The sequence below is a fragment of the Rana temporaria genome, chromosome 9 (genome assembly GCF_905171775.1).
Source record: "Rana temporaria chromosome 9, aRanTem1.1, whole genome shotgun sequence".
NCBI classification, from domain to species: domain Eukaryota; kingdom Metazoa; phylum Chordata; class Amphibia; order Anura; family Ranidae; genus Rana; species Rana temporaria.
In genome coordinates, this window is record NC_053497.1 from 136,302,174 (window position 1) to 136,316,003 (window position 13,830).

The following is a 13,830-nucleotide window of genomic DNA, read 5'->3' on the forward strand; positions in this document are numbered from 1 at the left end:
GATACATTTGCCTATATGTCTCAGTTTACTGCTCCCTGCTAGCCAGGTCATTGATGTGCTAATGTCCCCTCACTATTTCTAAAGGTTAATTGATCTATTGTGTTGTGTGAAGGAGAGCTGGGTTTAAGTGGCTTGTGTTAATTATTCTGATTGCTTCATTGTGGTAATCATCTCTCTATATGCGGGGTCAAGCGGTCTGGTTGATGTATTCAGTACAGCTAGTGCTCAGCGTCATTGATGTCATTGTCTAAAGAAAATGTGTTTCAGCATCGGCCCCGTCGTGTCTACCTACTCATCTGTATGGAAGCCCCAGTGTGAGGGGGCGGAGATTTGTCAGTGTAACAGTTTTGGAAATGACATATAAGCTGTGTGTTATAACATTAAAGTCTGTGTTGTTCAAGCAGTAAGCTTGTCTCATGTGTGGCTTTCTGGGCGATTCCAGGGATATCCCTCCTCGTGGAATATTGGGGTGATTTTCGTTATGGGAAGAAGGGAACGTTGACGGGGATATCATACCGATACCGTCACAGTCATTAAACCCAATACCTGCATGACCCGCCAAGTAAGGTCTGTGGGAGCAACCTGAAGGCCTGCACGGCGAGAAGAAGTTTCAAAACTTTCTTTTCTGGAAGAAAAATTTTCTGAGCAACAGAGTCTATTAGATAACCCAGAAAAAGTATGGGAGTATACCAGACAAGACTTCCATTGGTTGACTTTCCACCCTAGATCCTGAAAGGTCCGCAGAACCAACTGCAGAGCAGATCCCGGATAAGGGATTCTTTGTCTCGGGCAAAGATCAGAAAATCGTCCAGATATGGGATGATCGATACACTTTGAATCCGAAAAAAGGCCATGACTTCGGCCATGAACTTTGTAAAATTCCTGGGCGCTGCCGAGAGACCAAAAGGGAGGGCATTGAACTGCCAATGACTCATCCCTTTGTCCATGAGAATCGCAAATCTGAGGAACTGTCAGTGGTTCTGGCAGATTGGAACCTGAAGATAAGCGTCCTGAAGATCCAGGGTAACCATGAATACCTCTGGCCATAATAGATTCCTCACAGAGTAAATGTTTTCCATCCGGAAACGTCTGTAGAAAATATACTTGTTCAGGACGCTCAAATTGATGAGCATCCGGATGCCGCCGGAGGCTTTCTGAACCAGAAAGACATGGGGAAAAATCCCCGGAATTTTTGATTTTCCGGGACAGGGGAAATAACCCCTTCCGTTTCCCACTAGATTCAACATTGCTTGCCGCCTTTCTTGGTTTCTCGGCAGATGAGTAAGAAAAAATCTCTGGGGTGGATTTTTGAATTTCAACCTGTAACCCCTTTCCAATGTTTGAAGGATAAAAGGAATTGTAAATCTTTTCCCATTCCTTGACGAAGTGACGAATCCCCTTCTTCTGCTTATCTTTGTTAAAAGACCACTTTTTCTTTGCCTGTTGCTTGTTGGTTCCAAAATAGCTTTGTTTTGGAAACCACAAAAAGTCTTCGTATTCTGTGGCTTATTCTTTTGAGAAGAAGGAAAACATTTACTCTTCTCAGAGGAATGAGCTAGGACCTCCACCAAGGAGGAACCGAATAAGAGCTTGCCTTCAAAGGGAATGCCGCAGAGCTTGTTTTTGGAGACCAGGTCCCCCTTCCTTTCTGACAGAATAATATCCTTAAGTGACTGGTGGACCAGAAAAGTCTTCGATTTCCGCCCCTGAAGCCCCCTATACATTTTATCCTGCATAGATTGGATTTGCTCCGGCATCTCAATCTGCTCAAAAGCATAAATTGATTTCAAAAGCTCATCAATTTCCTCAGCTGGAAAAAGAAACTTGGGGTTACCTGCCTCCCCCACTGATGCGGAATCCCCATCAGATGAGGAGCTCGGGTTCTCCCCTTCCGGATCTGAGGCATATTGTGAATCACTGATCACGGACCGAGGAGAGGGTCTAACTGACGGTTCTAGAGTCCCGGGACCAGAGGAAGAAGGTCCCAGACCCGCTGCCCTGTTACTGAAGGGCCGGCAGGAGGCAACCACCTCCTTCATAGAAGACAATAGCTCTTTAAAAAGAGGAAGCCTCTGAACTAGCCCTAGATGGAAAACAATCTTCACAAAAAAGTTTTTTGTATCCATCAGGCAGCCTGGCTCTACAGTTTCTGCATTTCTTTTTCATCTGTCTATCCTAGAAAAAGAACAGAAACAAGCCATAAGAAAGAAGCAGGCCCATACCAAAAAAGGACCCCTGCTGCATAAATACAGAAATTGGCTTACGTAGAACAACTTATGTAGAATAAAATGTAACCGCTTAAAGACCGGCCACCATTGTTTGACGGCGGCACAATGGCCCGATCTGTCCGCCGCAATGTCGCAGTTCCGGGGAAAAAAAATAATAAATCGCAGATCACTGTCATTACCAGTATAAAAAAAAAAATGCCATAAAGCTATTCCCTGTTTTGTAGACACTATAATTTTTGTGCAAACCAATCGATATACACTTACTGCGATTTTGTTACCAAAAATATGTAGAATACATATCTGCCTAAACTGATGAAGAAATTGGTTTAAAAAAATTAATAAAACGTGGGATATTTTCATATAGCGAAAAAAAATATATATTTTTTTCGAAATTGTTGCTTTTTTTTGTTTTGTTTATTAGATCAAAAAATAAAACCGCAGGGGTGATCAAATACCACCAAAAGAAAGCTCTATTTGAGGGGGAAAATGTCAAATTTTGTTTGGGCACAGCGTCGCATGACCACGCAATTATCAGTTAAAACAACGCAGTGCAGAAGCGCAAAAAAATGTCCTGGTCATTAAGGGGGTAAAACCTTCCGGGGCTGAAGTGGTTAAAAAACAAAGAATAAAAAAAAAAAAAAGTAGAAAAATTCGAAGGAAAAAAAAAATCTAATTTGCTCCCTCAGATTTAAGGTCTGAAGGGTGGAAAATTCATATTTCATAAAATTTTTTATTTTTTTTCCCGTTTATTTAACCTACACAAGTTGATTTCATGGACACTTGGTTATTATATATAGACTTTTGTTGATATGTAGGTCTATGAGAAGGATTTGGGTAGCGAGTAACACTGTGTAAATATTCATAGCATTCTAGGGCAATTGCCTTTTCTCAGCTGCAGCTCATAATAAAGGTGGTATTCACAGCACATATAAATTTCCCACACAGAAATGTATCTATTATGTTTTTTTAGAAAAACATTTAGAGCAATAGCACACTGAATTTTTTCACAGTGCTGGATTTTTTTTTGTGTGAACCTGCTGCTTTGCCCTGCATGGGGAAGAGAACAGGTTTACTCTAGAGAGTTTGAGACATGAAGATACACCCCCCCCCCCCAATCTCTTACAGATACCATTCACCCACTTTATGACGAAACAAGGCGGGTGTATTTAACAGTAGAAACTCAAAATGCCACTGAATTTCACTTTTTCCTATTAGCATTTTAACACCCTGAACACATTTGCTACTTTGCCACACCTGCAGATTTGAAGGTGCATGCTGTCCCTAAACAATGCAAAAAAAGTCAGACATTTACACCATTGCAAGTTGTCTTAGCCACTGCGCTTCAGTTAAAGAAAATAAAAAGTATATTTACCTGCTGCTGCCTCTGAAATCTGGGTGGGATGAGTTTCTGGTGCTTGCCAAAATCCTGCATGGCAGATGTGGATTCTGTGTACTCCTCCTCGCTGCTTGCATCACCTCCTCTGGGCACTGCGGGAAGCTCCTCCTCCAAATTATCAGACGGTGCTTCCTGGGAGTACTCTAGGGGGAAAAAAGAAAAAACACAAATCCGGATTTAAAAAAAATAAAAATAAAACTAATTGTAAGCAGATTTGCGTAAACCAATCAAACGTCTATTGAGATTTGTTTTACCAAAAATATGTAGAATACTACATATTGGCCTAAACTGAGGAAAAACAACTTTTTTATATATATTTTTGGGGGGTATTTATTATAGCAAAAAATATAGCTTTTTTTCGCTCTATTTTTGTTTATAGCACAAAAATAATGCAGAGGAGACCAAATACCAAAAGAAAACTCTATTTGTAAGAATAAGAAAAAAAAAAGTCAATTTTGTTTGGGAGCCACGTCGCACAACCACACAATTGTCAAAGCGACGTAGTGCCAAATGGCAAAAAGTGGTCTGGTCTTTGGCCAGCCAAATAGTCCGGGGCTTAAGTAGTTACAGTGTACAGAGAAATACTAGTTGATCATGCAGCAAATCCACTGCTGTCCTGTGCACACGGCTGCCTTGGCTCAAACAATGTTTCAGCCTTGATCACGTCTGTTATCTACAGCACAGCAGTGTTTCCCCAACTTTATTTCCTTCAAGGCACCCTTTAAAAAAATTAGAGACAGTGTAGAGGCACTCCATTCTATGTAAAGACTACTCTAATAGTTTTACATAATGCAGCAAAATCAACACATGTAAGACACCCAACGTTGGAGGCGATTTATTCTTCCACAGCAAATGCACGTTTGCAAACTGGTACTGACTAGTATTCCAATGTTTCCTTCTCCCTCAATTATTTTGCATCACTCAGCTAATGTGACCCCACTGCTGATGGAGAGGGGCAGGAGAGGGTCAAACAAGGATGCTATGCAGCAGGCGACCGACCTCCTCATCAACTGATGCTGCCATTGGCCGTTAGAATGCAGGAGAAGGTTGTAATGGTGCACAATGAAAACCTGTGGCTTTGTGCAACTAAAAGGCAGGCTTCATCCATACGCCAGCATGTAGATAAGTTTTGGGCATTTTGCCAAAGCGCCACTGAAGAAACCTCAGGGCACCCTGGTTGAAAAAGGCTGGTCTACAGAATACTTCCTACCCGTGTTATGGAGGAAAGGATCCTCTGTAGTCGTAAGCGTGACAATGATGCGTCTCCATAGATATAGTACACTGAGCAAACGCTGTTGGCCTAGGACAAATGTGTTACAGGCTCTCCAGATGAAAATTATAAAAAAAAAAAAAAAAAAAAAAAAAAAAATGGTAAATGAATGCAGCCACCACATCTAAGAGCCGGTTCACACTGGGGCGACTCGTCAGGCGACGCAGCCGCCTGACAAGTCGCATCCCATTCTAGCGAATAGAACCGTTCTAATAGGAGCGACGCAAGTCGCTCCGACTTAGAAAAAGGTTCTTGTACGACTTCGGGGGCGACCTGCATTGACTTCTATACAGAAGTCGCTTTGCAAGTCGTCTTCGAGTCGCCCCCGAAGTCGTGACGCCCCAGTGTGAACCGGCTTTAAAGATTGGAAAGCTGCAATATATTTTATTCGTATTTTTAAATTTAAAGTGGAGTTTCCATCCCCAATTTTTTTTCTCATTATTGTGCTCATTAGACCTAAAAAAGAAAAAAAAAAAATGTTTTTACTCATCTGGAAATGCCTGTTGCTATGCAGTCCCACGAAATCTGCCTTTGGAATCACCTAGGATCCTGACATCTCCCTCTAATGCTCCTGGGAAATGTGTGTCATTTCCCAGAATGCAGTGCGCGCTACCCAATTATCACTCCCCATCCAAGACTTCCAGGAAGTAAGTGCTTGTAAGCTTCACAATGCCCACAACCAAAATGACAACGGTGTGGACATAGTTTTATAAACTATCTTTTATGAATAACTATGTGGAGCGGCGACAGATTGTAAAATACTAAGTGACTGGATTTATATTATAAAAATGCATGATGAAAGGACATGCATTTAAAAAATGCTAATTGTGGTTGGAACCCCGCTTTAAAGAAATTTGACATGAAATCCATACTAATGATGACCTGCCCCTCTGAACATGCTACTTGCCAGAGTGTCACACGTGGGTCCAGTAGCTTCAATATGCAAGGGCTCATGCACACTGCAGCTCAAAATAAAAAAATAAACCCTTCCCTTTTTTAAAGTGCTTTTTTGTGCGTTTTTCTGTTCAAACACTTTCTCAAAAATTTGAGTTTGGTGGGGTTTTTCAGCCTGTAAGAGCATATGCCTGTAAACCCCTGAAAAAGCCATGAAAAAAATAAAATAAATAAAAAGGTGTTCAGTAATGGAAGATATCCCAGGGGACAGGTTTTCTTTGAAGGCGTCATGTACAGCAGTAGTTGTGGGCAACACTCTGGGGGTTATTTACAAAAGGCAAATCCACTTTGCACTACAAGTGTACTTGGAAGTGCAGTCGATGTAGATCTGAGGAGAAGATCTGAAAAGAGGGGAAGCTCTGCTGATTTTATCATCCAGTCATGTGCAAGCTAAAATTATGTTTTTTATTTTCCTTGAATGTCCCCCTCAGATCTAAAGCGACTGCACTTCCAAGTGCACTTGTAGTGCAAAGTGGATTTTGCCTTTCGTAAATAACCCCCTATGTCCCGATAGCAGACGGGACAAATAATCCTATTCCATAGCCGTCAAGCTGCACCTTCAGATTTCACCCCCTACTGCAAATTCACAAAGATTTACCAAAAAGCACAAGAATCCCTTGACATTGTCTAGCACTAAAGTGAAGAAGTTTCATCTTTAAAAGGCCCACTCAGACTTGTGTGAATTGTGGTAAAATGCACTGCAGCGCACATGCTGTGGTGCCATTTATTGTAAACTGCACTATGTAGTAGCAACCAAAGCAAATGCACAGCAGCACAACAGGACTCACATGTCATGCCAAGTTCTATTACAGAAACACACATTGTACATTATATACTACTGTAATAGAGGGGATTATAGGATTTTACAAGCATTTTAAACTAGGGCTTATTTTCAGAGTAGGGCTTATATTACTACCCTCCTGGAAAACACTAGGTTTTATTTTAAAGGTAGGTCTCATTTTTGAAGAAACACAGTACATTGCTTTCCCACAGCATCACGTTGGACTGTTACTGTGCACTACAAGGCCAATCATACTAATCAGACTGGCCCTACCACAAGCCAACACAGACCAATAGTAAGCAATAGTATGGAAGGAGCCTCAGCAATTCTGATTACAAGCAGACATATACAGGCTTGTAAAGTGACCCCCAGTTGGCATAGGAGAACTCAAACTGTTACTTCAATTCCCAAAGTTGCACTTGCCCCCTTTCTTTACATATTAATATTGTTCCAAATTGTGACGGAACAGCCTCAATGTCCAATAATGAGCCGCAGGGCCAAGGGTGACTTAAAGCCCATCCCCACACGTTTTGGATAGAACTCATGTTTTTTTATTACAATCTTTTGCCCCATTGGGGAAATACCTAATTTGCTGTAATATACTGCTAGCACACAAGAAAACAGACCTCTTGAGCTGCTCACATGTATTTTTATATTCCTTGTAAATAACCTGGTATATTGTTGGCAGGTCAAACGCATATTAAGTGAGAGTTCTGATCTGCACTCCACTATTGGCATAAGGTTTCCCTCCCCAGTACTAGACCAAGAGGAAGCACTTTGACCTTTTGAGGTCTGGGACTGCATAATCGATTCCCACCTACATGCTAGGGAGAAACTTGGGGGAGAATTATTCCGATTCTGGGAGCTCTTGTAGGATTAAAGCTGTCCAGGTATAGTTTTTAATGCACGGTTACAGTGGTCTAGCTTGGACCAAAGTATGAATATGCCATACCAAATGGGATCCCACATGGAAGCTGGGAAATCAGCATAGCAATCTCTGCTACTACAGAGATTTCTGCCATCTTCCAGATCCTGTGCCCAGTGGCTGCTCTGCTGCATAGTCAATACAGTTTACAATTTGCTTGTCACATGCAACATTTACAGATTGCATTGCATTTTTCTCAGCAAGTGCAAGGAGTTGTCCGATTGGACTATATGAGGATTTCATGACATCACCACCCTGCTATTCTACCTCATCAGATCAGAGAAATCCTTGCAGTCAATGAAAAAAAAAAAAAAAAAAATTGCAAGGCAACCCCCTGTGGTGTCTAAGCAGGGAAATCGCTCTGTATGGAACCCGGAACACAGTGGCAATAACTGTAGTGGTAGCGACAACTACAGGAATTTCCCACAGGTATGGAATATGCATCCTTACATTGGTCTTGCTACCAAAACTCCACCACCTTAAGGTGATGGTCTTTCTGAAATATTTTCTTCAGCCAAACATTTGCCGAGTGTCGGATGCCGACATATATGTCAATCAACTCTGCTGTTTCTGTTGACTCCTATGTCACAAGAGGATACAGTAGTAACATAGGGGCTGGTAATGATAAATCACCTCAAAACAACCAAGCTCGGCAGTTGTGAACATTTTCCTTGGGGAAAGGGGGTGGGGGCTGCTGGTCTTTAGGCCCATTCACACCATATGCTTTAGATCCACAAGCTGTGGCTCCTGTGTGTCAAAAAGAACATGACAATGAAATGGGGCTGAATTCAAGTAACCATGACATCACCAAGGATGAGCTGCGGCGTGTTCGCACAGTCCATGTGCAGAGCCCACCAAGAATTCGGCACCGCGCTCTGCTAACTAATCACAGGCAGGGAGATATTTCCCAATCTCTGCAGCCGAGCATCGGGGCAATGTCTCCCTGTCTGTGATTAGCGCAGCCAGCTTCCTGGCACGTGGACTGTGCAAACACGCCGGAGCTCATCCTTAGACATCACCCATCTGCCCTTTTCTCCCAATCCCTGAAGCAGCTGCAAACAGACACAGGGGAGCCGCAGCTTCTGGATCACGCGATAGCACCTAAATGGATTAAAAAAGGGAAACTTTGTAGATCTTTTACAACAGGGGGCGTAGACAAGGTTTTTAAACTTATTAGCCTATACCTTCCACTTTGTTTTAATATGTTAACTTTTAGCAGTCTTTCCTGTATGAATACAGAGTGAACAGAATGGCCGTTCTGGAAGTGGCCTTTCCAAGAATTGGCCACATGGCCAAAAGCCTGAACCTTTGGCTAACCATCTGTATCAACATACTGTGACCAATATGAATTCTGATCCCTTTAAAAGCTAGAGTCAAATGCCAAGGCAAACAAGGTGCATCTTTGTAAAAGGCCATGGTTTTTAACAAGGGAAAAGGTCAAAAATATTAGTATTGGTGTTACACAGAATTTAGGTTTCTGGTCGCAAAGTCACTCTACGTCATATTAGGAATGAATGCAAGGTCAACTGTGCAATCAGCCTTCATGTTAAAAGTAACTGGTGATAATAAATCTTTAGGAACAAAACTAATAGGCAAAGACTATATGGGGAGGAAAAAAAACACACACACACACACACACACACACACACACACACAAAAGCCCATACAGAATTACATCCTAAAAAGGGAAAGTTGCACTTTATGTCTAATCCTTAAACAAAAACCCAAAAGGCAAACTGGCCCTCGGTTAAAAGAGTTTATTCAAAATTATAATATTGCACAGCTTGATGATGAACACATAAATACACAGTTAGCAGCAGTGTAAAACACAACAGAATAAAATTTTATAAAAAAACAGTCTGACAAAACTTCTAAATAGAGCAGCAAAGTTTGATTCCAAATTTAACAAGAGCTTTGTTAAAGCTTACACAGCAAGGATCATGGACGAGCTCCCCAACGATAACCTGCTCTACCTAGCCGGCAACATATCTGCCTAAAATTAGGATAAAACTATTGGAAGTTAAATTGCAGGTAGATATTTAGGAAACAACTAAAATGAATGCATCTCTGCTGTCAAAATAAATAAATACATGCAATCAGATTAGAAATGTAATTGTGTATTCAGAACAGCCTCTTTCAACCTCCTTCACAGCAGGGCTAAGGCTGACAAAGCGAGGACCACAGCAAGTCAAGCCAGCGCTGCAGTGCATTGTCAGTATAAACATGATCACACTGACAGGTGGAGAGTGCAGAGTAATGACTTTATGTGCTGCTACTTTTTCACTGCCCAATCAGCAAACTGCGGTTATATCTAGAAGAAGTTGTGCAGTATTGCAGGGATTTTTAAAAATCACAACTGGTTGAAAAGAGCTGTAATTCTTTAAAAATATAAAACATTCATTCAAAAGTTTGCCCGGGTCATTTTCCAAGACAGCACAAAGGAGGGTTTCATTGTAGTCACACAGGATTGGAACAGGATTAGTGCAAAACCATGTGTGTGAACTTTCACCTTTCAAGTTAAATTCTGTCCAGACCATTTTGGGACACACAAGCTTTAGTTGTAAGCAGGGTTTCCTGCACACCAGCATTCACTTGCACACTTTGTTTTAAAAGGCTGAGAAATGGTAGCCAACAACCAGTCATAAGATGTGAGGGTAGGGGACTAAGGTGGTGGATGTGTGCCCTTTGCCTCCCTCTATGCTTGGTAGCAGGTAATTCCGAGAGCAGTTTTATTACTCTGCTTGTGAAATGTAGGAACCACAAATGTCTGTTGGATAACTAAAATGTCAGAGGATAGGGTGCACAAAGATTAAAGTGGTTGTAAACCCTTAATGCTACAGGTAAGCCTATATTAAGGCTTGCCTGTAGCTATCCAGGAGATCTCCTAAACCTGCACGGTTTAGGAGATATTCCCTGTATGTGACGATGTCATTGGCACATGCGCACTAAAGGAAATTAAGCAATTGCACCTATGTGACGTTGCTTCAGTCCATGTGCCGTTACCGGCGGCTCCCGCATGCATGCACAGGAGTGACTTAATCGCGGCTCCGGCCAATCACAGCGTCGGAGCCGCAATACCCAGAAATAACCCCAGAGGGAGATGCCACCGCCGGAGGGGGGGGGGGGGGGGGGGGTCGCTGCAGGGGCTTCGCTCTACTCTAAGGCAAGTAATTCCTAATGGGCTAGTAAGCCATCGGCACATGCGCACTGGGGCAAACTAAAGAGATTGCACCTATGTGCCGTTGCTGGTGCAAGCGCAGGAGTAAAGTCATTGCAGCTCTGGCAAATCAAAGCGCCGGAGCCAAGTCACTCCGGGAGAGATGTCGGCGGCCGAAGGGGGAGACTAGGGCCGCTATGGGGGCTTCGATCTGAGGAAAGTAATACATAATTAGCCATTATGCTACGCATACTAGCTCATTATGCCTTTATCTTGCAGGTCCCCCCCCCCCCATTTTTGTCATTTGGGTTTACAACCACTCTAATAAAGTAGAACAGGGAACAAAAAATGTTTCACAAAATGTGAAAACAATGTTACAATACAATCCCCCTCTATAGGGCAGCTTATGAAGAAATAACGCTCAGTTTCAAAGGGTACGTGAAACTGCATTTTGCAAATTTTATACCCTGACCAAATCTACGCTACAACCACTTCTAGATATACGTTGTTGTTGTCTTTGTCGAGACACATGACAGTTTATGCAGCATAAGAATTTGTGTCCATAAATATATAAAAAACAAGTGGCCTTAGCTGTATCTTGCACTCAGCAAGAACAGCAGAATATGGTTTTCTATTTAACCCTATGAGGACGCACCATTTTAAGTTGCATCAAGGCCAGCAAAGAATGCTATAAAAATAAAGAAGGAAGTTATACTTGGCTTCCTTCTGTGTCCTTCAAAAAGTCCCTAAGAGATGCATTTAATGCTGCAATTACCAAATGCAGTGCATATAAAAAAAAACACCCTTGGACAGATGCCCTTATTTTATTATCAGATTATGTGTGTTCAAGGTGATGCTGAAATGCATTTGCATCTTTTACTAAAGTATGTTATACAGTTTTGTCACACATATGCGAGATCAAAATCTTCTCCATTTAAAGTATTTGACATGATAAACAATACAGTTTTTTAATCCCCTTCTGTAATACTGTGACCTATGAACACCAAAATTGATCTGAAGATTTCAAGCTTATGCCTCCCAGCTGTAGATTTCCTTAGCTTGGAGCCCGCTCATTGCTGAAATGAGATTGACGTTGCCCACAATTGGTTGAAGAGAGGAAAAAAAAAAAACTTAAGTGGTAGGTATCATTAACAGGGGCTAACCAGTTGCTGCAGTTAAAGCTGAACTCCAAAAGACCTAACAGGCTGCCACTGCTTCTGTCCCTCTGTCTGGGGACAAACCTGTACACTTTGATAATGAACCTGAAGATCTACATTTGGGACACCCTCCCTGGACAGAGGTGTAGGGACCACTGTCCTGGGTTCAGGCGCTGTTGGCTGAGGAAACCTAAATTTCAACTAAAGAGGGGTCCAAATAAAACCTCTTAGATATCAAAGTGGAGATACCACGAATAAAAAAGTAACAAGTAGCCAAAGCGTTTCAGCACTCCCCCTTCGCCTGTGATTAAAGTAAACTAGATGTCATTTAGACCCAGAGAAAATCTCCTGGAAAAAAAAAAAAAAAACAACACACACACACACACACACTCAAAACCAGGACGCTAAAATGTTTAAAAAGGTCCTGCTCTGCTACTAATAGACACCTTTTTAAAGCTTAACCTCCTGGTATGGATTAGAATTTGACACCTAGTTTATTTTAAAGCCCCGATGAAGGGGGAATGCTGAGCCCCTGAAACATGGCTGTTTGGTGTTTTTTCCTGTCATTTGTGGAGTGGAGACAGAGGGAATTTAGAAAAGAGGAACATTTAACAGAGGACGTCTGTTCCTTAAGCTGCTTCTGCTAGGGAAGATGGATGCTCTATTCACTGGTCGCACTCTTGTCAATAGTATCAAGGGTGGAGACCTTCCTCAAAAGCCACGTGGATTAGGTTTTTATTGGGTGCATTTTTCACTACCCAGAACTTTAACCAAAGCATCCTTTACATGTATACTGACAGAAGATTCATGCAACAGATAAGCCAGGAAGTTTTCAGCAAATCATCATAACTGATGTTTAAAGGAGAAGTCCAGACTGAGCTTTTTAGGCTTGGCTTCTCCTCTGGGTCACAGGAGTGCAATTCATTTTGCATTCCTGTGACCCATTTTCAGCGAAGAGCTTGGGGAGGAGTGAGAACTGAGCCATCGCAGTGTTCGTGGCTCGGTTCTCAGTGAAGAGACACTGGGGGAACAGCTGCAGCATCGGTCTGATGCTGCGACCACCAAGGCAAATATGGATTAGCCAAAAAAGAAAACCTATACTTCTCTTTTAACGTTGCAGCCATTTGGTGCATGCGTTTTACAAGCAGGGTATCAAGCAAAGCAGCAGAAAGACCCTTTAAGGCATTTTACAAGTCAGCCATAGTTTGGCACTGTAAAAGTCAAAGCCAGGATGGGATGTAGAGCAGGGTCTGCTAGTGAGGGCAGTTCTAGGGAAACCTTCCCTTCCCGACCGCTTGTCCGTTGGGTGCATCCTCTAGCAGTGGTGGCAGTCGTTTGTTAAGGCAGGACACTGAAGGAACCACAGTGGGGGTAGACCACTTTTCTACAAAATTTTCCCCAAGTGAATACAAAGCCAATAAGTGTGTGGGGGGCTCGTCAGGGAGCTTTTAATCTCCGCAGGGAGCTGGAACAGCAGGTGCAATAGGAAGTCTTTGAGCCTAATTGACTCTAAAGGACCCAAGACTAAACTACAATGGTAAAATCAACAGGCTGATCCTTTAGTTTCAGGGTAGTGTGCAGTCTCAGTGGCTAAGGGCTTGGAAGGTGCAAAGGCTGCAGGTAGTTCAGAGAATCTGAGGGAGAAGGCACAGGGAAACAAGTGGCCTCTGCAGTAAACAATTAACCAGGTTGATTTGAATCACAAAGTCTTGTGTGACTGTAGTAAAAACATGAGCCAAAAAGGTCAGAGAAATTGGCCACACCCAACAGAGTTAAAGTGGACTAAAGAATGAATAGCCTCTAGGAGACCAAGTCAATAGGACTCCAGTCAGCAGACATCACCATGCAAGCAGTCCTGGATCTGTTAAGAGTGTAGGAAGAGCCCACCTGTTCCAACGAGACTGCCCCCCCCCCATGCCAAGAATCAGACATGTGACAGTGTGGTGATAAAGCAACTTAAGG

General features: G+C 42.4%; 1 protein-coding gene across 9 annotated transcripts in view; it reads right to left on the minus strand.

The window, feature by feature from the left end:
* Positions 1-13,830, minus strand: part of PRRC2B (proline rich coiled-coil 2B) — a 187,126-nt gene that overhangs the window by 85,648 nt on the left and 87,648 nt on the right. For all 9 annotated transcript variants that reach the window (XR_005743619.1, XR_005743620.1, XM_040324610.1 and 6 more), the window contains exon 13: positions 3,601-3,767. Coding sequence is in view for 7 of the 9 variants with exons in the window: in XM_040324610.1 (XP_040180544.1) it covers positions 3,601-3,767 (167 nt within the window). In the remaining 2 variants the exon portion in view is untranslated. The remainder of the gene's footprint in view (positions 1-3,600; positions 3,768-13,830) is intronic.